Source organism: Pseudogymnoascus verrucosus (genome assembly GCF_001662655.1).
Source record: "Pseudogymnoascus verrucosus strain UAMH 10579 unplaced genomic scaffold scaffold_21, whole genome shotgun sequence".
NCBI lineage: Eukaryota > Fungi > Ascomycota > Leotiomycetes > Thelebolales > Thelebolaceae > Pseudogymnoascus > Pseudogymnoascus verrucosus.
The window spans coordinates 85,473-105,679 of record NW_017263672.1 but is presented as its reverse complement, the minus strand read 5'-3'; the positions used below and the strand labels follow the sequence as shown (position 1 = coordinate 105,679).

The 20,207-nt window shown below is 49.2% G+C and overlaps 11 protein-coding genes across 11 annotated transcripts; 4 read left to right on the top strand and 7 right to left on the bottom strand.

The window, feature by feature from the left end:
- Window positions 1-410: 410 nt before the first annotated feature.
- On the bottom strand, window positions 411-2,073 carry VE01_04108 (uncharacterized protein; the record flags this gene model as incomplete). Its single annotated transcript, XM_018273585.1, has 3 exons — window positions 411-1,425; window positions 1,481-1,785; window positions 1,843-2,073. 3 exons carry the CDS (start codon window positions 2,071-2,073, stop codon window positions 411-413), a joined length of 1,551 nt encoding a protein of 516 aa, XP_018130547.1.
- Window positions 2,074-2,745: 672 nt separating this feature from the next.
- Window positions 2,746-5,240, bottom strand: VE01_04107 (uncharacterized protein). Its single transcript, XM_018273584.2, has one exon. It carries the CDS (start codon window positions 5,088-5,090, stop codon window positions 2,847-2,849), a length of 2,244 nt encoding a protein of 747 aa, XP_018130546.1. The 5' UTR covers window positions 5,091-5,240; the 3' UTR covers window positions 2,746-2,846.
- Window positions 5,241-5,368: 128 nt separating this feature from the next.
- VE01_04106 (uncharacterized protein) lies at window positions 5,369-6,508 on the bottom strand. Its single transcript, XM_018273583.2, has 2 exons — window positions 6,081-6,508; window positions 5,369-6,011 (listed from the first exon to the last, which is right to left on the bottom strand). Exons 1-2 carry the CDS (start codon window positions 6,414-6,416, stop codon window positions 5,490-5,492), a joined length of 858 nt encoding a protein of 285 aa, XP_018130545.1. The 5' UTR covers window positions 6,417-6,508; the 3' UTR covers window positions 5,369-5,489.
- A 611-nt stretch (window positions 6,509-7,119) lies between these two features.
- VE01_04105 (uncharacterized protein) lies at window positions 7,120-9,982 on the top strand. Its single transcript, XM_018273582.2, has 12 exons — window positions 7,120-7,583; window positions 7,642-7,778; window positions 7,855-7,937; window positions 7,993-8,090; window positions 8,147-8,267; window positions 8,319-8,673; window positions 8,725-8,751; window positions 8,803-8,933; window positions 8,992-9,083; window positions 9,202-9,446; window positions 9,499-9,610; window positions 9,670-9,982. The coding sequence occupies exons 1-12, from the start codon at window positions 7,421-7,423 to the stop codon at window positions 9,738-9,740; spliced, it is 1,635 nt and encodes a 544-aa protein (XP_018130544.2). The 5' UTR covers window positions 7,120-7,420; the 3' UTR covers window positions 9,741-9,982.
- A 64-nt stretch (window positions 9,983-10,046) lies between these two features.
- Window positions 10,047-11,650, bottom strand: VE01_04104 (uncharacterized protein). Its single transcript, XM_018273581.2, has 7 exons — window positions 11,323-11,650; window positions 11,100-11,275; window positions 10,933-11,044; window positions 10,719-10,885; window positions 10,390-10,632; window positions 10,258-10,342; window positions 10,047-10,210 (listed from the first exon to the last, which is right to left on the bottom strand). The coding sequence occupies exons 1-7, from the start codon at window positions 11,558-11,560 to the stop codon at window positions 10,140-10,142; spliced, it is 1,092 nt and encodes a 363-aa protein (XP_018130543.1). The 5' UTR covers window positions 11,561-11,650; the 3' UTR covers window positions 10,047-10,139.
- A 311-nt stretch (window positions 11,651-11,961) lies between these two features.
- VE01_04103 (uncharacterized protein) lies at window positions 11,962-14,352 on the top strand. The gene is made up of 6 exons (XM_018273580.2): window positions 11,962-12,600; window positions 12,648-13,086; window positions 13,134-13,470; window positions 13,521-13,606; window positions 13,653-13,777; window positions 13,822-14,352. The coding sequence occupies exons 1-6, from the start codon at window positions 12,309-12,311 to the stop codon at window positions 14,217-14,219; spliced, it is 1,677 nt and encodes a 558-aa protein (XP_018130542.1). The 5' UTR covers window positions 11,962-12,308; the 3' UTR covers window positions 14,220-14,352.
- Window positions 14,353-14,738: 386 nt separating this feature from the next.
- Window positions 14,739-15,214, bottom strand: VE01_10780 (uncharacterized protein). The gene has a single exon (XM_059464231.1). It carries the CDS (start codon window positions 15,165-15,167, stop codon window positions 14,850-14,852), a length of 318 nt encoding a protein of 105 aa, XP_059320214.1. The 5' UTR covers window positions 15,168-15,214; the 3' UTR covers window positions 14,739-14,849.
- VE01_04102 (uncharacterized protein) lies at window positions 15,081-16,044 on the top strand. The gene is made up of 2 exons (XM_018273579.2): window positions 15,081-15,566; window positions 15,635-16,044. The coding sequence occupies exons 1-2, from the start codon at window positions 15,514-15,516 to the stop codon at window positions 16,029-16,031; spliced, it is 450 nt and encodes a 149-aa protein (XP_018130541.1). The 5' UTR covers window positions 15,081-15,513; the 3' UTR covers window positions 16,032-16,044.
- A 32-nt stretch (window positions 16,045-16,076) lies between these two features.
- Window positions 16,077-17,609, bottom strand: AIM22 (Biotin/lipoate A/B protein ligase; the record flags this gene model as incomplete). The annotated part of the gene is made up of 2 exons (XM_018273578.2): window positions 16,077-16,496; window positions 16,545-17,609. 2 exons carry the CDS (start codon window positions 17,607-17,609, stop codon window positions 16,206-16,208), a joined length of 1,356 nt encoding a protein of 451 aa, XP_018130540.1. The 3' UTR covers window positions 16,077-16,205.
- Window positions 17,610-17,623: 14 nt separating this feature from the next.
- On the top strand, window positions 17,624-19,134 carry ARO2 (bifunctional chorismate synthase/riboflavin reductase [NAD(P)H] aro2). The gene is made up of 2 exons (XM_018273577.2): window positions 17,624-17,740; window positions 17,796-19,134. The coding sequence occupies exons 1-2, from the start codon at window positions 17,706-17,708 to the stop codon at window positions 19,057-19,059; spliced, it is 1,299 nt and encodes a 432-aa protein (XP_018130539.1). The 5' UTR covers window positions 17,624-17,705; the 3' UTR covers window positions 19,060-19,134.
- Window positions 19,135-19,492: 358 nt separating this feature from the next.
- Window positions 19,493-20,082, bottom strand: VE01_04099 (uncharacterized protein). Its single transcript, XM_018273576.2, has 4 exons — window positions 20,026-20,082; window positions 19,766-19,943; window positions 19,671-19,703; window positions 19,493-19,615 (listed from the first exon to the last, which is right to left on the bottom strand). Exons 2-4 carry the CDS (start codon window positions 19,941-19,943, stop codon window positions 19,590-19,592), a joined length of 237 nt encoding a protein of 78 aa, XP_018130479.1. The 5' UTR covers window positions 20,026-20,082; the 3' UTR covers window positions 19,493-19,589.
- Between the last annotated feature and the right edge of the window lie 125 nt (window positions 20,083-20,207).

Sequence of the window (20,207 nt, the reverse complement as noted above, 5' to 3'; positions counted from 1 at the left end):
CAATAGCCATCTTCCATTAACTATTATACATGCTTCGTTTTGGGTTTTGGGATGTGGTCATATTTACTGTATTATGAAAGTAGCTGATAAGGGCTACGCAGCTGAGAGAAATTTATAATCCGAACACCAAGCGCGATATGGTATGCCAAGTCTGGGGATCAAGCTGCTGCGACACCCATGGCACTCAGGAACTGACATATGTATTCTTCATCGCACAGGCTATTGATACCACTGCTTCCTGGACAAGAGAAACGATCAGTGGAACGGGATGGCTGGCGTCTTGGGTTATTTATCTAAGACCCAAGGACGAGTTTCGATGTGTCAAGTCATACCAAAATCCAATTCCACAAACGAATAGTAAACTGAGAAATGCAACGAGATAAACACTGGTAAAAAGTCTTATAGTACTATCAATGATCTTTATCGCCTATGGGATAGGTCGTGAGACAGGCCTCGTCATAAATTCCAGACGATGCAACATTCGTGCCCGTCACATTATCATAGGCCAACCTAATCAACGATGGCTCAAAAGGCGAATATTTAGGCCATCCACCCCTGTACTTCGTCAACCCTGTCAGGGGAGATTTTGCAAAAGCAGCCCATGCCCCCTGAATATATCCCCTAATTGAAACTTCCGTCGCGGTATCCGGAGGAATTCCTGGTCCGGTAGGGAGCGTGTTCCAGATGAAGGCAATCTCGGAGCAATGCCAGGCGCCGCTATCGGGGTTGGTGAACAGGCGAGTGTTTGGGAAGTTGCCGAACCACCGGTAACGCCATATAGGAAGACCATGTGAGGCGCTGACATTCGCTCGTGCACCTGCCGGGCACGCAAACTCCCTATTAGCGTAATCAACCCAGAATTGATGGTCTTGAGTGACGCCGTTGAGAGCAAATAAGGGAATGTATGCGCCGGTCTCGAAATCGTTATTTCCAGTCAAAACAGGGAGTTGAGCAAATTTGCCTGCTTTCGAAAGAGCGGGATAGTCGGCAAAGCCAGTGATGCCGTCGACGCTGGGCCCGAAGCTATTGGATCCGATTGCAGCAAACAACTCTTTGAAATCCTTCGCTTGTAGACACGAAAGTATATCCTGATGACTAGAAGTAGCGTTTGTGCCGCAACCAAGAGTATCAGAGACGCTGTACCATGCTTCGGCATTGTTCGATGGCAAGGCCTTCCCAAAACCAGCCGCACCAGACTCCATAATGAAGCCAGAAACGATGGGGTTAGACGCATAGGAATAGGCATAGTGGTCCACTGAGGCAGAACCAGCGGATTGACCGAATAACGTCAATCTTGAGACATCGCCGCCAAAAGCGCCTATGTTGTCTCTTACCCATTCTACAGCCATCCGCTGGTCAAGGAATCCGGGGTTATGATTTTCAGACTCTGGATCGCCATGGAATCCCAAGATATCGACCCGGTAGCTAAAGCGAGAGATTTAGAATTTGCCCCTGGCTCATTTGATGATGGATTTCTTACTTGAGGGTGACGACGATAACATCTTGTTCAGCTGCAAGATGCTGTCCGTCGTAATAACCAATCTGAGTACTCCCTCCGGTATAACTACCCCCGTAGACATAGATCATCACAGCCTTGTGTGGTTCCCCACCAGCAGGAACCCAGACATTTAGAGTTAGGCAGTCTTCACTAAAAGTTGCCGAGACTTGAAATAGGTCCGAGAGAGTCGCAATTCCTTGGGCAGTCAGGTTCGCAAGGGCCATATCGTAATTGTTAAGATCATTGCCACGAGCGGCGAATGGTGTGTTGGCCGGACAAGCGTATCCCTAAGGTTGGCATGAGAACATACACTCGGATTTGTCAGGAGACAGGGAAAAACAAACAATACTGCTTCCATTAATGGGTTTATCACCATGGTATTTCTTCGGTGGCATAAATCTCAGATTTCCAACTGGTGGAAGTGCATAAGGGATGCCGAGATATACGGAGACATCTGAATTGACAGTCGCTGCGTGGCCGCTAACTGGGCCGCTGGATGTTTTGATCGGTTGACCAACAAGACGCCCGTAGCATCTTGAGATCCCAAGGAAGAGAATAAGACAAGAAACCTTCATTTTGCTGGTTGATACGTAGGATTGTGAGGATTTGGAGGGGTATACGCCATGGCTTTATACTATGAACTCAAGACATGGCTTTGTTGAGCTGGTAGTTTCTATCCAACTACATTTCCCTCAGGGTACTCCTATATCTACGCTAAGTCATATTCGGAACAGAATTACTGCATAACCCGAATCCCACACTTTCGGACACACTTGGAGACATAAGTGGTTAAAGTCAAGGTAGCGGAACGGCGTGTCTGAAAATGAGACGTTTGGGGCTATCCGACTCACATTCTGAAAACCGAGAGGCGCAGTAGTACAAGCAAGCCATAAACCGATCAATTTCCCTGCTCGGAGTCATCCGTCCATTCGATATGCAAGGTTTCACTAGAGTATGCACTTTGTTCTCAGGCGTCACGGGGCTGTGAGGGATGTGCCAGGCCCTCGTCAGCGTGGGACAACGAAGGGTTCGTCTTCCTCAGCGGGATCGACGTTAATGTCCATTAGACAAGTGGGGACACGTAACACGACGACTGCTGAGCTTTTTGACTTTGAAGCAGATTTTTAATCTAGGGTCACACAAGCATATCAATTGTGGTCGACTTCAGTAATCGGATGTAATATGGGGTTTAGTGTGAACTTTCACAAATTTTGAACTAGATATGAGCGATTTAGGAAACATTTAGTCTTTCTCATTTCAAGTCTCTAAATTGCAAATATCATTAAATCAAACTGCGATATGAGCTGAAAACTATTTAATCGCAAACTTCTACCCTCCGGTCTGATATTCACAATTCAAAACAGCGCTTGATTTCATCCGCGGCCTTGACATAACCCTCACAGCAGTCGCTATATGCTTTTTTATCGTGTTCTAGTTCTTTCCAGCAAAGCTCAAGTCCCTCTAGTTCTCGACGAGCTATCCTCCGCAAAATGTCTTGATCCTGGATAGACAACAGGCCGGATTTAGACTCTGATAGTACGGAATGCATCTTTGCAAAAGCAGTTGCCATGCCAATGAGCATACCCTTGTGACTCATTGGGCGCATCGAAAAGTGTAACATATAGACCGCAAATTCGGAAGGATATATTTTGAGAATTTCCTTTAGTGATGGTAGCGCTATAGGGGAGAGACCCTGTTGCACCATCATATTCATACCAATTCCGGCAAGGCCAAGGCTATTGGTGCGTTGGACTTCATCCATCCCAGCAGGACATTCTCTCTCAATGTCGAAGCCGCCCTGTGCACGCAGAATCTTGATGATTGAGCAGACAAATCCGTTCTTGGTTCTAATCGGAACAGACACGAACATTTGAAGAAGGCAAGGGTGAGAGATCCACAGTGGTAGTAACCTGTCCATAACTGGCCGGCTTCCAATATCCAAAGATGGGAGTCCTTGGAACTTGAACAAGGTTGTGGCTGGCTGGAAAGATTTTGGTATCCCCGAACTCCAACCACTGAGGGATTGCTGAAACACGGGGTATCCAGAAAGGATGTCCTTGCTGTTTTCATCATCGTCATTCTGTATCGTGGCATCGAGAGCCTGCAGAATTGAAGAGTTGCTGGGGAGGGTATCAACCCATTGCGTCAAGACATCGTATTCATCCTGGGTGAAAGAGCCAAACATTCTTCCATTCCATTGCAATTCCTGGATAAAGCGGCTTCTGCGACTATCACCCTTGCAAATCCAGTACTTGCTTGAGCTGAGCGCATCGAGCAGCCCCTTCTGCCATTCTTTGGACTCCAGTGCGACTGGGTCAAGCCAGTCGGCGACGCTTCGGGACCCAATCTTGACCCGGCTACTGCAATGAAACCCATGGGCAACCTGTGCCTTGGCCCTGAATATGCTGATTACCTTGACTTCGGTTGAATTTAGAACAATATCGGAGTCATTGCTCAATATTTTTTGGGATGGGCAAATAACTGCTCCTGGCAGGCATGCTGAGAGGAGATACCCTGCCTGAAGCTTTCCCCATGCCTTTTGTGCAGCTTCTTGTCCTTCACTTTCGAGTATGTGCCTCATGTATTCACAAACCACCTCTATCGCAATCGCACTGTGGCCAGAGTGGGTATTATCGATCGATATGTGGAGGAGGAAGTAATAGGGGTCTATCCCAACTTCTTTCAATTCCCGGGTGGCCTTTAGCGTGTCCATTGAAATAGCTTCGAAATGTAGATTAAATCCGATTATCTCCGGTAGAAACTCATGCGGAAATAGAGAAATCAGTAGTTGAGCGATTGCGGATTTCCATACGGAGAGCTCGTTGAGCTGATGCCTTGAGTGACCAAAGTCGGGAGATTCCGCAGTAGGTAACTCCGGAGCGGTAGTTTCGAGCAGCTTGTGGTACAGGTGGACGTGGTTCTTTCGCAAATCACCATCACCCAATTCCTCGGACAAGATCTGCCATGCCCCTTTCATCGTCTTCAAGAGGGCAAATGGTGTGGTCACCTTGCCAATGTAACCCAGCCAAGCGCCATCAACATACTTGACGGGAGAAAGTTGCTTCAACCACCAAATTGCTTCTTCCCTGTCGCGGACCAACTCCCGTGGAGACCCCTCTTTTCGTCGAATATTATAATCCTCCCATTCCTTTCCAATGGCGCGATCACGTCTGTGTTGAAACTCCTCTAGAGCATGCCGAGAGAAGGATGGGACTGACAAAATACTGTCATGTAGAGGTAGTGTCCGGCCCGTTGCACTTGTCTCATTCATCAATAAAACCAAGAGTCTCTTGGCCTGAGGAAGGACTTCGGGGAACTTTTCGAGATTGTGCAGTTGGTAGTATAGTTGCTTGAGCTTTTTGAGTTCGTCCAGCTTCTCATCATCGCTATCTTTGTTGCGGACTTCCCACTTCCGATGGCTGGCCTCAATCTTTATCTCAGTCGGCTTGTTGGGGAAACGGCTGCGTCCAAAATTCGAGCCCCATTTTGTTCGGAGCCAAGTTTTCGATCGAGATTGACCCAAGAGTATGACAGCTACCACAGAAGCGACAGTAGCAAATGTCGGAAACCATTGCACTAAGGGAGAGATCATGATGAGTTGGGGTTGATTGAGTGCCCAAAGTACGATGAATGAAATTGGACAGCTCTCTAGGAAATGCAATTCCCAATACTCAAAAGCTGATCCGCGGTATTCAGTGTCACAGGGGTATCGATGATCAGCGGAGCTTCCGATATGTGGCTTCCTATGGCTTACAACAACACCACATAATATATTATCATCCTTATCGCTATTTTGGCCTTATCACAAGACAAAACTGTCTTAAACTCGATACGGAGAGGAAAGTATAATTTTAGTATAGTGTAATAATGCTTCTATCCAATTTCTCAACAACAAGTAATATTCTAGGTGCTAAAGACTTGAGAGATCACATTTTTGTCACGACATGCATTCCTTTGGATGCTGGCCAACCCATCCATCCCCATGCCCTGTCTACTTAGTAGAGCTGCATTTATTGATCCACCCGTTTTCAGGCCTCAAGAAGTAGCTGAGGAAGTACCGATTGTTTGCGCCATCAACCGGCTGTGTTACTCTGTGCTTTGGTGAATGCAGCTTCCCCTCCGAGAGGGCCTGCAGTGTGTCGGCCACATTGACCAGGGTACAACCTTCCGGGGGTGGCGGGATGAAAGCCCATCTGTCGGCGTCGGGAAGAAAAGCATGGATGCTCCAATCCTTGTAAAACAGAAGGGTCAGGGTTCCGCTGTCCGTGTGTAGGTTTTCGCCAACGTCTGACAACCGAGCCAGGGATGGGTGCAGGACAAATTTCAGTCCAGTGTCGCTGGGGTGATCGGCACGGTGGTGCAGCAGGAAATCTTCCGAGAGACTTTTGAGCAACGTCAAGCAAGCCTCGTCACAACCAGCGATGAAGCTGCTGATCTTGGCCCAATCATGCTGGAACAGCTCCGGTATTTTCGAGATAGAAGCGCTATCTGATGTAATTTCGTCTCGTGATATCTAATTTCCATTAGGTCAGCAGAGATGCCATGGCTAGGATCTACCACATTAGAAGTCGGGCATTCTTACCTCAAACGACTCACCGCCACGGCCCCTCTTATATCCGAGATCCTGGGAAGGTTTGATGTCAAGCCTGGCGTCCCCTGCCTTGGCCACGCCGGGCTGGTCGAAGTACTTCTCAACTGCCGTATTGACGTCGGAGAGATGTGCAAGCACACCTTTGCTCTCCGTATCTCCACGAAAGTCAAGGTAAAAAAAGCCTGCCTCTGAGCACACTTTGTTGAGGAGAGCAATCTCAGCGGGATCTTTCTTGTGGAGCCGAGCCAGCGAGATGGTCGAGATCTGGGCAATAGGAGCGCCGCCGAGTGCGGCTCCATTGGCAGGGTCTGAAGGGTGGCTTGCCATATTGATTGAGAGATGCGTATTCTGCTTTGTCGTGTCTGAATGTGTAAGATTTGGTAGAATCACGTCGAGTTTGGAAAGATAATGAAGTGTCTGTTCTAAGTAGACCGTTTTCTTGCATCATATCTCAGTTCTCAGGTATAACATGTAGTGGGTCGGTGGGGAATCATGAAGCGGCTGAAATGCAGAACTAGCTCCCCTGCACCACCCTGATTAGAATATTAACATTTAAATTAAGTCACCTAGTACCATATTAAATCAATTTAAATAATTTTACGTATTTTTTAACCATGTTAATATTAATTCTTTTGGTAGGTTACTAAATGCAGCGAGATATAGGGTAGTACGCCAGCCTTCAGCTGTTGTCTTACAATATGAGACCTGCCCCACCGCCAATGCTTTTACGAATGGAGCGAAGACCCCGGAAAGACCCCGGCCCATTATTACAAAAACAGAAGTGACGTGCACGAAAGTATAGATCTCTGTATATCCCACCCGAACCAGTAATGCACAGGAGACCTCAGCTCTTGTCTTTCAATATGAGGCGAGACATAGGATGAGGTGCAGTAGGCTTCAGCTCCTGTCTTGCAATATGAAGCAGATCGGGGAGAGGCAAACTTCAGCCCTCGGCTTTTGACCTAAAGTGAGACCAAAGGCAAATGAGCCATTCAGAGGGTGAGCTAAAATTTGGCGCCAGAAGAATTCGTACGAGCCCGTGCGTGAACAGAGCGAATAGGGTTATTTTACTGTAGGTCGTGCACAGGGAGATTCTCTTTCCGGGGTTCCGTCATAGTCTGCTCCTTTAGATTCGTGATTGGGTTGTGGGATTCGCCGCCTATACATCCGCCTCTCGCTATCTCGTCTTTGACGCCTTTCAGTATTCATGTGCATTCTCATTATCCTCGTACTCCTCATCTTGCAGCCACATACCCCGCAGTTGAACCCAGGCTGTTTTCTTTCACACGCATATCAAGCGCTGGCATACTATCCCAAAGGACCGGCTTCCGATGTCTTCCTCAAGTTCCTGTACGCTATCTCGAAGGTCAAGCATGAGCGGGTTTGGTGAAGAATCTGCGGACGAAACAACCCAGTTACTGCCAAAGCCAGCAAAACCCGAACCGGAGAAGAACAGTAAAATATTTAGACTATGGCAGGTTGGAGCACTTATCGGTAGGCTGTGGTTCTTGCTCGCCTTGTTGGTACATTTTGATCTGATGAACTTTTGCAGGAATCCTCTTGGCATACGCGGATACCTCTCTTGTTTGGGCAACTCATGAGACGATAGCATCGCGATTTAATAGCCTCCAGAACTCATCATGGATGATGACGAGTTTCACGATGGGGTATTGCGTAACTCTGCCGCTGGTGAGTTGTTGAAGCGTTTGATAGACTCCGTTCTTGAAGGCAGACTCCAGGAAATTTCACTAACAGACCACAATAGTATGGACGATTAAGTGATAGTTATGGTAGCTTACGCCCTCTACTGGTGGCGTACTGTACATTTTGTATTGGTAGCACACTCTGGTAAGTGATGGCCTAGATGGCTGTTTGCCCTTCAAACGTACTTACGTGAGAATAGCGGAATTGGTCAAACTTACTGGCAAGTGATTTTGGGCAGGGTTGTTGCCGGCTGCGGGGCATCGGGGATGGTCTCTCTGGCTTCTATTATCATTACAGGTGAGTTCGTAACCCTCTTTTCTAAGATAGCTATGCCAACTGACTTTTTAAAATAGAGCTCGCTGACTCTTCGGATGTCGCGGTTTTACGAAGTTACGTCAACATAGCCTCAACAATTGGACTCTCAGGGGGTGGTCCGCTTGGCGGTTTTCTCGCTGGAGCAATTGGATGGAGATGGTAGGCACCCGGTCGCATTTATTCTACGAATTACTATTAACGTTTCTGAAGGTTATTTCTCGGCCAAGTCCCAATCGCAGCTGCATCTTGTTTGCTTATGGCAAAGAGTTTCGAAGTTATGTGTCCAAAAGTAGAACAGGAAGAGGAACCGCAACGAGAAGAACCTGTCCTGGCCTTCGATTTCCCGGGGGCGATTACTATTGCCATATCGATATCCTCGCTTTTGGCAGTAATTGATTTACAGGGCTCGCTATCTTGGTCGCATCCTCTTGTTCAGAGTTTGATTGTTATTGGCGCAATCTCCACATTAGCGTTTCTTGTCTTCGAGACCTTTCCCGGTAACAGGGAGCTCTTGATGCCTTTAAAGCTTTTGAAAACCGAGATTGGTGCATTTTGTGCTGGACAGGTATTTGAATTCTCTCCTGGGTCACAACGCGCATACTGACTTGTTTGCTAGTTACTTATCGTTGCGAGTGGTTATGGGGTATGTGAAGGTTTACATTCTCTATTTACTCTACTGACAAACCATGCATAGTTCGTTTCTCAAATAGCACCTTACTTTGCAAATACTCGAGGAGCTTCAGATGCGGAAGGTGGGGGGCGTACAGCTCCTTTCAGTATCGGAAATGCAATCGGCGCTCTGCTCGCAGGACAAATAATCAAAAGGTGGGCTTGGTTTATCGTCCCTTTTGAGATCGACTCAATGACTAATATCTATCCTTAGATTTGGAACATACAAAAAGCTTTCTATTATCTCGCTGTTCTTCTGTATCGCCAATTCGGTGGCTATCCTTATCCGATGGCCTCATACTATTGGTATGTCAAAGTTCAAGCTCGATATCACCTACCCTCGTTTCCTGTCTCCGCGGTGACAAGGATTTGGCTTTGAAAGCAACCTCAAATAGAAGCTAACTTATGCATGAAACTCATTTAGGCGTCTGGGAGGGAATCATGACTACTTTCCCATTCGGTCTCTTTGGTGGCATAGCCCTCTCCGCACAGTTCATCGGCTTGTACCAGTGTTCTTCGAAGCAATATATGGCCACAGCCATCAGCATGTACTATATGAGTCAACAAATCGGTGTCGCTCTGGGCATAAGCATTAGCTCGGGGCTTCTGAAGCACCAGTTCCACGCCACCTTACAGAAAATAATGACCGAAGTGCCAGGATATACAAAGGTTGGTCCCATGCCTCACCTTCTTCGTAAAGAAAAGCCCTGACCAGTACCAGGATCAAATTATTCAGAGAATCTTGGATGATTCTTCTGTCGTGGCACTGCTACCTGAGGCAGTCCAGTCACTCATACGCCAGGGTTATCTTGCAAGTTTCTGGGTCGTACCAGGTATGTCATTCGATATCGTGCACGATTTCAGTGGCTTCAGATGACTGATATTTTCTTAGTCTTTGCTGTGTCAACACAGGCACTCACCATTCTCCCTATGATTTCTACGACGGAGAAGTATTCATACTGACTGTAAGATTATTTCTGGTGGGCACTGCGTATTTGTATCTTGGGAAAATTAATGGACGATGTAACATTTACGGCCAGTACAATGTGCCTCGTGTTTAGTTTGGGGGACTCTTGTTTATGTGTGAAAACTGTGGCAGTACGGCGCTAAATAGAATGGATTTTTTTTTTGGAATGATGATGTTTTCGAAGCTTTTGTGCGCGGTTAGAATAGCTTGGATAGATAATGGAGTACATGTACCGATGAGACGCATGAAGTTGCACGGAATTTCCATTTGACATTGAATAGAAGATATGTTAATCTTTGTTTGAGCTATATAAGATTTTCAATCTATGGCTAGATATCAAAACTATGGATTACGACCAGAAGCTTTGTACCATTTGTAGGCACGCCATGCCGAGATCATTTCTTGCTCTCAGCAATAAGTCGCTCTTCTCTCTGCATCCGGCCTTCACTCTTCGGGTCATAGAATGCTGTTTATGTTAGGTGGTTCTCCCAGACCTGGAATTACGGGACTCACGTTTCTCCCCAAAGACAGTCGTTCTGATACCTCTCCTTATACCGGACTGGTAGTTTCCTGGTATGATCCGATGAAGACTTGATCTCTACACGCCTGTCAGTATCGATCAAATAGTTATCGTAGAAGGCTTACGTTATCCCATAAGGCGATACTTCCTGGTTGCCACTTCCATCTGACATAGTGGTCATCCGAACTGTGAATAAGCAGGGTCAGGAATTGGAGGAGAGCATCTGACTCCGCCTTCTTCAACTCGGCAAAGCCAGTGCAGTAAACGAGATTGACATTGAGCGACTTTAGGCCAGTGACAGGGTGCGTGCGAATCGCAGGATGATGTGTATCCATTGGTGGACGGCGGGGTTCATCGCCGAAGTAGTCCTGGATGGAAAAGTCAGCTACTTCGTGTATCGTGGTGTCAAGATATTACTGGTAGCGAGGGACGGGAACAGAAGGTCAGAGCTCACAATCAAGGTATCGTATTGCAAACGCGAGGTGTGCACAGCATGCAACCCTTCTAGAAGCTTTTGCATGTGAGGGCTAAGCTCATCATAAAGACCATACCCAGACACCCACGCCGTGTCTCCGCCAACAGCAGGATGCTCCTCCATACGAAGGAGAGAATAGCTTGGGGCTGTCTTTCGTCAGAGAGGAAGTTGACAATAGGTAGAGGGGGCATACGGTTGATCTCATAGCTCGTATCAGAATGGAAGTCCGACATTGGCCATGGAGTATACTTCAAAAGCGTCCGCCAATCTGCATTGTTTCCTCCAACAATGAAATGCTTCGTATCCTGGCAAGTGTTAGAAAGTTCCTTCTCTACCGGGTCAAGAGATGCGGCCAAGTACTTTTTGAGTGGGGTGCGTGTCCAAAACTCCAAAATGCTCAAAGATCTCAACTTGCCTCTCAGTTGTCAAGTCTTGGTCTCGGAAGAAGACCACACCGCGTTCATTGACAAGTGCAGCAAGCTCATCCAACTGCTTCGTATCTAATTGGCTCAATTGAACATTCTTGAGCTCCGTGCCTGGAGAAGATCAGTCTATGTCGGTTCTGCGTTCTGGAGATAGATACCAATGCTTTCAGTCACATCAGCGGGTGTCGCAACAGCGAACAATGCCTTCTTCTCTGGATCAGCGTAGGACCCCCGGTCTTTCGGGGGTGTAAACTCTTTGTGAGGGAGGTCCTGGGGAACATGGGCCTTGATTTTGGGGTTGTAGTTGGGGTGGATCGCAGTTGGCTCCCCTGAGTCTGGAGAAATGTGCTTGTAGGCCTCTAGGGACTCAATCGGGGAAGGTCGGACTTTTGCCATTTTACCAACAAGTCGTGATCAAATTTCAATCAATTTAGAAGCAATGGAACCGTAGATAAAGGTACTCCCGATTGAGAATATTGGGTTGCTATCTGCCTTATAACAGAGGTGTAAATATCATCTGGGGGCTCTCTTCCGGAGCCCAAGCCGCTAGCCCCCGGATCTCTAAACAGGGGTGTGAACCGGGGTCCCATTGTACAGCTGCTCGTATCCACCCTTGTGCAGATCACTACTAGTGGCTTTTATAAGGGCCCCACTACCCGAACAAGGTTCGGAACGAATATACCCAATTAGGTTATTGCTATGGCAATATTTCCTAAAAAGTGGAACATCAGACGTCGATACCTACCGTTCCAAGCATCTCAGCTACTGTCTGACCTCGGGAGGACGGGAATGGAAAGGGTAATTCGGGGCAAGTACAGAGGCTCCAGGTCCTCGAAGATGCAGTGAAACGATAGAAAGATATGATAGACCTACACCGCCGGTCGAATTTATTCCGTCTTAGTTCCGCGTCGAAAGAGCAATTCTGCACCCTTAGTGAGTAGTTGAGGTGTGTTCTCCGCTGAGACAAAGGGACTTGCAGCATTGGTTCACATTTTCGACCCGGGGACGAAACATAAAGTAGCTGTGCTCATTTTCTTCCATACAGAATCTTGACTTGGTTTCTACTTGGTATATCTGAGATACTGGACATCAACCTGAGAGTGCTTCTTGTTTTTGCCTCGTGTCAGAAAATCATCTTGTTAATATGCAGCTTCTATTTCCTCCAGTGTCTCCGTTTCTGGAGTTAATTCAACATGCGCGGCAACACCCCGATAGGATTGCTCTTAGGGACCATTCTACGGGGAAAACTGCCACAGCCGGACAATTGCTGCAGAGAGTTTCTTCGCTCCGCGATAAATTGAAGGATGAGCTGCTTCAGAATGGATGGGAAACCGCCGGCCAAGACAAATTTATCTTTCTTATAGCTCCTCCGGGATTGGAATATGTGGTATCGATGCTCACCATCTTCTCCCTCGGTGCCGCCATGTCAGCACAATGTAAGTAGCCTATTTTCGTGGGATGCACTATGCTTACTCAAACATAGCCATCGTTGTCAAGCCAGAGGATGTTCTGCGCTATTTCAAGCTCGCAAAGCCTCTAGCCCTGCTATATGCCCCCGCGCTCGCCGAGAAAGCCCAGGCAATCAAAGTCTTGTGTGCCAGCAGTGACAGCGGAGTCAACCCCAAACTCCCTTTCGTGGAAATACAGACATCTTGCCTCGACAGCTCGACATCTCTCGAATACGAAACAAGCGTTAGCACCAAGAACCTGTCTACTCAGAATGGTACATTGTTCTTCACATCAGGCACATCTGGAAATCAGAAAGGCGTGGTTCATTCCTACCAAGCTCTTCTTGCGTCCGCACGAGAGCGAATAGGAACGTGGCAGATGACAGAAAAGGATGTGTTTCTCAACCAAAAACCAGGCAATTGGATGGGAGGGATTTTCGGCATCATTCCAAGTTTGATGTCTGGAGCTTGCCTGTAAGACTTTGTGGCTCGTTGACACCTTCAATGCTGATAATATTTAGAGAAACTTGTGGAGGCGTCTTCAACCCCGAATGGTTTTGGGAACGCATTAGGCAAGGGGGTGTCAGCGTATTTGACGTTGCACCTACTGGTTATGACAGGCTCGCAAAGTACTTTGACGACCATATCGCTGTGCTACCCCCCGCAGAGACAGAGATTTATGTTCAAGGAATGATAGATGTTAAGGTTGCGGGCGTCTCGGGATCACTCCTTTCGCCACATACGCAAGAGAGATGGACGAAACTCCGTCGTGGAAAGCCATTGCTAAACCTATATGGATCTACAGAGGTCACCTTGATATGCAGCATGAGATGGGAAAACCCCGACTATACTGATATGGTAATGATAACGTCCTCACACTCTGCGTTGAGATATTGACTGACTGATAGTCCTCGATCGGACCACCCGTGACGGGAGTTGAGGTGAAGCTTGTGGACGGGGAGATGCGACTCAAGGCTCCTTCGATGTTCTCACGGTATGGATAATGACATGCATGCAGGACCAGAGTGCTAACGAACCAGATACATTTCGGATGATCCAACCTTGACCGAGAAGGCTTTCGATTCAGAGGGCTACTTCAAGAGCGGAGATTGTGCAGAAAAGGTCGGGGATACTTATGTTCTCCACGGCCGGGCAAACATAGATGGTTCGAACACTCTCCCGTATTCAAAATACTTCTAACCCTTATAGTTCTGCATTTCTGGGGCTTCACCGTCCATACAGGCGAAGTCGAAAGCGCGCTTCTCTCTCTCCCCTACATCGCCGACGCCATCTCCCTACCTCTCGCCGACACGGAATACAAGGAGCGCGTTTCTGCTATTGTGAAAATCAAGCCATCATTGGAGCAGCCGAGCTTCGACGCCCTTCGACATGACCTGACAGAAAAGACTGGTTTGATGCTATTCAAGCAACCGACAGTAATCTACTGGCTCAAAGAGGGTGAAGAAATATCTTTGACAGTAAACGGGAAGATTTCAAAGATAGATGCCCGCAAGAAGTTCTTTGGTGATGATTGGCGGGGAAAGGATGGAGTGGACGTTATAGACTTATCGAAGATGGAATATTGGCGAATGGGTGGGCAGTGTTGAGAGGTATGAGGAGTGGCGAGTTGTTTTCAGGGACTTATCGGGTTGTGAAAGCTGAATTCAGAAACAAATACAAATGGAGATATTTGACGATGCTTTAAAAAGTAAAAGACTTCGTCAGATCACAGGTCTTGTCAAAATTACGTTATCTCTTAATCGCCGTTGAGATCAGACCCATATGAACTACCCACAAATAACCACCAATGCAATAGCTTGTGTCTGAAACATTTGGCCAACATAAAAGTTCAACTTTGCGAGCTACATATTCATGGAACCTGTTGTGGTCTACGGACTGTTCGTCATACTCTGGCATGACCTTGTGGAACTGTGTGCGAGAGGAATCCATGCGAGAATCGGACAGGCAGCACGGTATATTGTTGCACCAGCAGATTGGTTGCGATAGGCATCTAGTGGCGTAATTGAATGCTGGTTGAGAATATCTCTGTACATGTACAGTCTCGGCGAGAATATCGAATAGGCCATACGATGCAGCATTGCACCAGCAGATCAATAGCGGTGAAACATCGAATAGGAATTTTGGTGGCGTAATTGAGTGCAAGTTGAGAGCTGAACTTTTATCACATTTGTGTACATGCATAGTGCATAGTGATACAGGAATCCTTTAGTGCAACATCAAAAGCAACCAACTGTGTCTCCGAGATCGCCATTCTCGCCCCAACCGTGCATAGTTTCTTCCTCGAGTCTCCAGTGTGTTGTCCGATTTAATATGCTCTGTTTTGTTGACTTAACATGATGCAACTGCAAGCGATATGTTCGAAGTAGGATGTGCAGGGACCCTCGGGAATATTCTTCAGCTTGCATAGCCGGACAACCCCACCTGCTCAAGCAACACGCATGGATGGCGAGATGGTAATCATAACCATCCCGCCATCTATGCTGTTGCTTGGAACTATTTGCCGTTGTGCCGGGATAGATGTCTTGCATATCCATGGCTTGTAGGCTCGCTTTGCAAGATCCCAAGTAGCACAGACTTTATGTTATAGGCTGCAGATCTATTTTCCTAGTCACAAGGTTCTTATGTGGCGAAGCTTGGCAGAACTGCAGGTTTCATAAGTCGTCATCGGTTGCACAGACTTGTTAGTTTCGTGAATTCGATTCATCCATCTCGAGGGTGGCAAGTTTTGATGGCTGAAAGCAGCGTATAGTCGTGGATTTGCTGAGATGGAGTAAATATTTGATCCTAATAAATACGCATGCTTAGGACTGACCTCAGTTTAAACAACGAAAACCGAGACTGACTTGCACAAAAATCAATATCCATCTCCCTATTCCCAAAATGGCGCCTTCAAAGCCAGAACTTCCAGCAACAGAACCAGTGTATGATCCTAGGTTAGTTGGCGCATCTTTCTCCTCTTCTTGCCTCTCTCCAGCATTTCTTCTAACTGACCCTTCCCCAGTCGCCCTCAGGCGGACGTCAAATGCCTCTACAACAACCTCATCCCAAACGCTCCTGGAAAATCCATCGTGTCCTACCTAATTTCGCAGCCTCCCAACGGATCCACACCACCACATACTCATGCCGGTGCATTCGTGAGCGCCCACATCCTAACTGGCCATATGCTCAACGGGATGAACAAGGAACCAATGCAGCTTCTGGGACCAGGAGACAGCTTTAAGGAACATCCGGGATGCCATCACAGGCTTAGCGAGAACGCATCCACAACGGAACCGGCGACTTTCATTGCGACGCTGGTGGTTGATACGAAGACGGTGGAGGAGCTAGGGGTGGCAGGGTTGACTGTTATTGATGCTGGGTATTTGGAGATGATTGAAAAGGCACAGAAGAAGGTTTGAGGGAGGAGAGCAAAGTAGAAAACAAATCGGCCGTCTGGCTTCTTCGTTCCATCGGTTATGGCCTTTGCTAATGTGAAAGGCTTCCGTGTATTTTGTTGAATATAGTACTTGTATTATACAATCGTCTCGTTCTCAATCAATATCAACTAATATATATCCGTCAATATGCCTCATCTACACCCCAAACAACCCATTCAACCACTTCCCAACCCCATCATCACGCCCTCCCAGCGCCTCACGCCAATCCATAATCTCATGCACCTTCCTCCCCACTAACCCCTCCGCACGCTCGCCCTCCCCATTGCGGATCTCTGCGTCGGTAATCGCGCCGTTGCGCGCCGTAAACAGCACAGATGCCGCCGCATGGACGTAGGGTGGCCGGAGAGGACGCTCGCGAGGGTCCTCTTCCGTCGGGTGCGACGAGAATGTGAACTGCGGTGTCTGGAGGTATATCCAGTCCTCAGACTATCATTGTTAGCATGGCCAGACTGTTATGGGAATATATAAACATACCCTCAATTCCTTCACACCCTTCCTGATCTCCTCCACCCCCTCAATCTCTTCCTCCCCAACCTCTACAACCTCAACCCCCCCGTACATCTCCTCAAACTCTCCAACCACTGCCTCCTCAAACTCTCCATTTCCAACACGCACATTCGCAATCGGCGAACTCACGCTATCCACCCCGCGCGCCAGCATATATCCCTTCCCTGGCGAGCGAAGATACGCCCCTATCCCCCCTATATTCGGCGAACTGAGCAGACACGTCCCATGATGGAGAGACCGCAGCCGCGTCAACTTATATGCCGACCCAGACACCTTCCTATGCGTTGGCGTCGCGGGTCCCGTGGCTGCAGCGCTTGTCGTGATGTTTGCTTTCTTGCTTCGTGGGATGGGAGGGGGCGACACGTCAAGCACGATGTCGTGTCGGGCATTCACGGCCGCCCGCGTCGCGCCGAGGGAGTGCAAGGCCCGCACGACCATGTGAGCGTGCTTGTCGCGGTCGAACTCGGATGTCGGGGTGATGACACAGTAATTCACGTTGCCCTCGTCGTGGAATACGGCGCCGCCTCCGGAGCGGCGGCGGACGAGGGAGATGTCATCTGTAGAGGCGGATGACGGGGTGTTTCGGAGGAGCGAGAGATTGGTTTCCACCCAAGGGTTTTGGTTGCGGCCTATGATGAGACTGGGCCGGTTGGTATAGAGGAAGAGGACGGTGGAGGTTGGCGGGGTGGATTGGAGCAGGTAGTGCTCCAGGGAGAGGTTGAGGTAGGGGTCGGTGCTGCGGGAGATGTAGATCTGAGTCTGTCGCGCCGGGTCGGTCGCGAGGTCGGGGATGGAGGTGTAGGAGCGGGTGAGTCCATGCCAGCGCTGAAGCCCGTAACGAAATGTCGTCGTCGCTGAGCAATTGGCGCGCAAAAGCGCGGTGATGCCCCTGGAGGGAGCCATGTAGTTGTTGGGAAATTTTTGAGGCGAGGCTGAGGGATTTGGAGTGACGAGGCGGAGGACGGAGCTGCGGTCTGCGGAGCCGAGTTTATCGATGACAGGGGTCCACCCCACCGATTGCGTCCCGCACATTTTCTAATCGAGTCACCGTTTTGCAGATTTCTGGACACAAAGAGAAGACTACGGCGAGTGGTATTGTCATAATCAAAATCAAAGGATCTATTCGAGATGTCTACGTTCGGAGAATACTTCAAGGTTACGACGTGAGTTTGGGCGCCCTAAATGTGACGTGGCGTCCCCGATACTAACAGTGCACAGCTATGGCGAGTCGCATTGTCGCTCGGTGGGATGCATCGTCGATGGCTGCCCCCCAGGAATGGAGCTCACCGAAGCCGATATCCAGCCTCAGATGACCCGTCGCCGACCCGGCCAGAGCGCCCTGACGACTCCCCGCGATGAGAAGGACCAGGTCGAAATCCACTCTGGCACCGAGTTCGGCGTCACCCTGGGTACCCCCATCGGCATGCTCGTCCGCAACCAGGACCAGCGCCCTAAGGACTACGGAAACTCGACCATGGACCTCTTCCCGCGCCCATCGCATGCCGACTGGACATACCTCGAGAAGTACGGCGTCAAGGCCAGCTCGGGCGGTGGTCGCAGCTCCGCGCGCGAGACTATTGGGAGAGTGGCTGCCGGTGCGATTGCGGACAAATACCTTCGACTCGCACACGGAATTGAGATCACGGCCTTTGTCTCGTCCGTAGGCTCAGTACACATGTTCCCCCCGACGCCAGAGCACCCGTCGCCATCCACGAACCCCGCATTCCTCAAGCTCCTCGACACCATCGACCGCGAGACCGTCGACTCCTTCGTTCCCGTGCGCTGCCCTGATGCTGCCGCCGGCGAGAAGATGAAGAAGTGCATCGAGGAGTTCCGCGACCGCCAAGACAGCATCGGTGGCACCGTCACCTGCGTCATCAGGAACGTCCCCAGCGGTCTCGGCGAGCCCTGCTTCGACAAGATGGAGGCCATGCTCGCCCACGCCATGCTCAGCATCCCCGCCACCAAGGGTTTTGAGATCGGCTCCGGCTTCGGCGGCTGCGAGGTTCCCGGCTCCATCCACAACGATCCCTTTGTCAGGGCCCCCGCTGAGACTGGTGCCGAGACTGGTGCTTCGCGCGCTGGTATTCCAAGGCCCCGCTTGACCACCAAGACGAACAACTCGGGTGGTATCCAGGGAGGAATCACCAACGGCGCCCCCATCTACTTCCGCGTCGCGTTCAAGCCGGCAGCAACCATTGGGCAGGCCCAGAATACCGTCACTTACGACGGTGACGAGGCTGGCGTCCTTGAGGCGAAGGGACGTCACGACCCGTGCGTAGTTCCCCGCGCGGTGCCGATTGTCGAGGCGATGGCCAGCTTGGTTGTCATTGATGCTCTGATGGCGCAGCAGGCGAGGCAGGCGAGCAGGAGTCTGCTGCCACCGCTGAAGCAGACGCTGCCGGCGAAGTCGACGGTGGTGGGTGGACAGGCGGCGGTGGAGAAGGTGGAGGCTAATAATGCGGGGGTAAACAAGGAGTAGAGGTTTAGAGGGGTCTAAAACGAGAAATCTTGGGTATATGATAGACGTATCGGCGAAATGAAAATGGGATAACGATTTGTTGATTGTGCTGTATTGACTACGGAATTCGCCCGTCCATATGTGAACTGTTTGTCATTGCAGGCTTCTTCCACGACTTGTATAATTGAAGGTTGAAACACCTCGGTATCTCCGTGGAGATAGCTCACGTCCACATAATGAGACGACAACGCCAGAATATCGCTCAGGTTTCAATCTATCAACTTACCTCCGCTGGATTCTTCGGGCTGTAGTTTTAAAACATGTATCCAATTCAATTCGCTGTTGTTAGGCCGAATGTTTGTCTCTACAACACATGTCGCACACAATGCCTCTGGTGCACAACACACCCCCATAGCAACCCAACATTTCAAGATGGACAATGAAAGTGATATTTTCGTCTTATTGTGTACACAGTGGTTCCAAACAGTCCGCCTTCATCCCATCCAACCCATCCCCTTCTATAGATCCTTCCATCATCACCCAGTGCGCATTTACTGGTTCTTCTTTGTTTGCCAGACTACACCACCGTTAGTTTCCTGCTCAGCGTCGAATAAAGGGTATAGAAGCCTTACCAGCAATTCCGAATGGCGCACCGAATCCGAGAGCTGTGGTCTCTAGTTAGCAATCTGGCTGGTAGTACCTCGGCCGTTCCATCAGGGAAGCCTACCCATGAAGCCCCAGTATCTCAGAGCGAAGAACTTGGTCAACGGGTTGAATGGCAAGTTGTTCCTCGGGCCCTCAGGGTAATGGTATGGCGAGGCCATCTGCGAGCGGGTAGAGTGGAAGCCACGGCGGGCAGCCATCTGGGCCATCGGGGAGACGCGGGTAGCAGTGCGGGCGAACATCTGGTCGTGTCAGCTTGAGTATTCTTTATTCCGCGATTCTGATATCAATTGAGCGCGGATTCGATTGGAGTCCATGGCTAACCTTTGCGGTTGTGTTGCGCGGGGCGGATTTGTAGTTTCTTTGGTGATGAAGTCGTTGGATGAGCCGAAGTTGACTGTAGCTTCAAGTATTTTAGCTCCGTTACGGCGAAATGACCCATGAATTCTCGCCTAATATTCTGATTGGCTGAACGGACCAATCCAAAAATTCATAGCAAGAGCCGC

Excerpts from the sequence above, each read along its gene's own strand:
- VE01_04104 (XM_018273581.2), bottom strand. The coding sequence starts at position 11,560 with ATGGCAAAAGTCCGACCTTCCCCGATTGAGTCCCTAGAGGCCTACAAG. Across the intron at positions 10,343-10,389 it reads GTATCGCCTTATGGGATAAC|AGATCAAGTCTTCATCGGAT; the intron begins GTAAGCCTTCTA and ends ACAGGCGTGTAG. Across the intron at positions 10,211-10,257 it reads GACTGTCTTTGGGGAGAAAC|CATTCTATGACCCGAAGAGT; the intron begins GTGAGTCCCGTA and ends TAACATAAACAG.
- VE01_04103 (XM_018273580.2), top strand. The coding sequence starts at position 12,309 with ATGCAGCTTCTATTTCCTCCAGTGTCTCCGTTTCTGGAGTTAATTCAA. Across the intron at positions 13,087-13,133 it reads TTGATGTCTGGAGCTTGCCT|AGAAACTTGTGGAGGCGTCT; the intron begins GTAAGACTTTGT and ends GATAATATTTAG. Across the intron at positions 13,607-13,652 it reads GCTCCTTCGATGTTCTCACG|ATACATTTCGGATGATCCAA; the intron begins GTATGGATAATG and ends CTAACGAACCAG.
- VE01_04107 (XM_018273584.2), bottom strand. The coding sequence starts at position 5,090 with ATGATCTCTCCCTTAGTGCAATGGTTTCCGACATTTGCTACTGTCGCT.
- ARO2 (XM_018273577.2), top strand. The coding sequence starts at position 17,706 with ATGTCTACGTTCGGAGAATACTTCAAGGTTACGAC. Across the intron at positions 17,741-17,795 it reads GAATACTTCAAGGTTACGAC|CTATGGCGAGTCGCATTGTC; the intron begins GTGAGTTTGGGC and ends AACAGTGCACAG.
- VE01_10780 (XM_059464231.1), bottom strand. The coding sequence starts at position 15,167 with ATGGATATGCAAGACATCTATCCCGGCACAACGGCAAATAGTTCCAAG.
- VE01_04099 (XM_018273576.2), bottom strand. The coding sequence starts at position 19,943 with ATGTTCGCCCGCACTGCTACCCGCGTCTCCCCGATGGCCCAGATGGCT. Across the intron at positions 19,704-19,765 it reads GAGATACTGGGGCTTCATGG|CTCTCGGATTCGGTGCGCCA; the intron begins GTAGGCTTCCCT and ends TAGAGACCACAG. Across the intron at positions 19,616-19,670 it reads TGCGCCATTCGGAATTGCTG|TCTGGCAAACAAAGAAGAAC; the intron begins GTAAGGCTTCTA and ends ACGGTGGTGTAG.
- VE01_04102 (XM_018273579.2), top strand. The coding sequence starts at position 15,514 with ATGGCGCCTTCAAAGCCAGAACTTCCAGCAACAGAACCAGTGTATGAT. Across the intron at positions 15,567-15,634 it reads GAACCAGTGTATGATCCTAG|TCGCCCTCAGGCGGACGTCA; the intron begins GTTAGTTGGCGC and ends ACCCTTCCCCAG.
- VE01_04106 (XM_018273583.2), bottom strand. The coding sequence starts at position 6,416 with ATGGCAAGCCACCCTTCAGACCCTGCCAATGGAGCCGCACTCGGCGGC. Across the intron at positions 6,012-6,080 it reads GTGGCGGTGAGTCGTTTGAG|ATATCACGAGACGAAATTAC; the intron begins GTAAGAATGCCC and ends AATGGAAATTAG.
- VE01_04105 (XM_018273582.2), top strand. The coding sequence starts at position 7,421 with ATGTCTTCCTCAAGTTCCTGTACGCTATCTCGAAGGTCAAGCATGAGC. Across the intron at positions 8,091-8,146 it reads GGCTTCTATTATCATTACAG|AGCTCGCTGACTCTTCGGAT; the intron begins GTGAGTTCGTAA and ends TTTTTAAAATAG. Across the intron at positions 9,084-9,201 it reads CCGATGGCCTCATACTATTG|GCGTCTGGGAGGGAATCATG; the intron begins GTATGTCAAAGT and ends AAACTCATTTAG.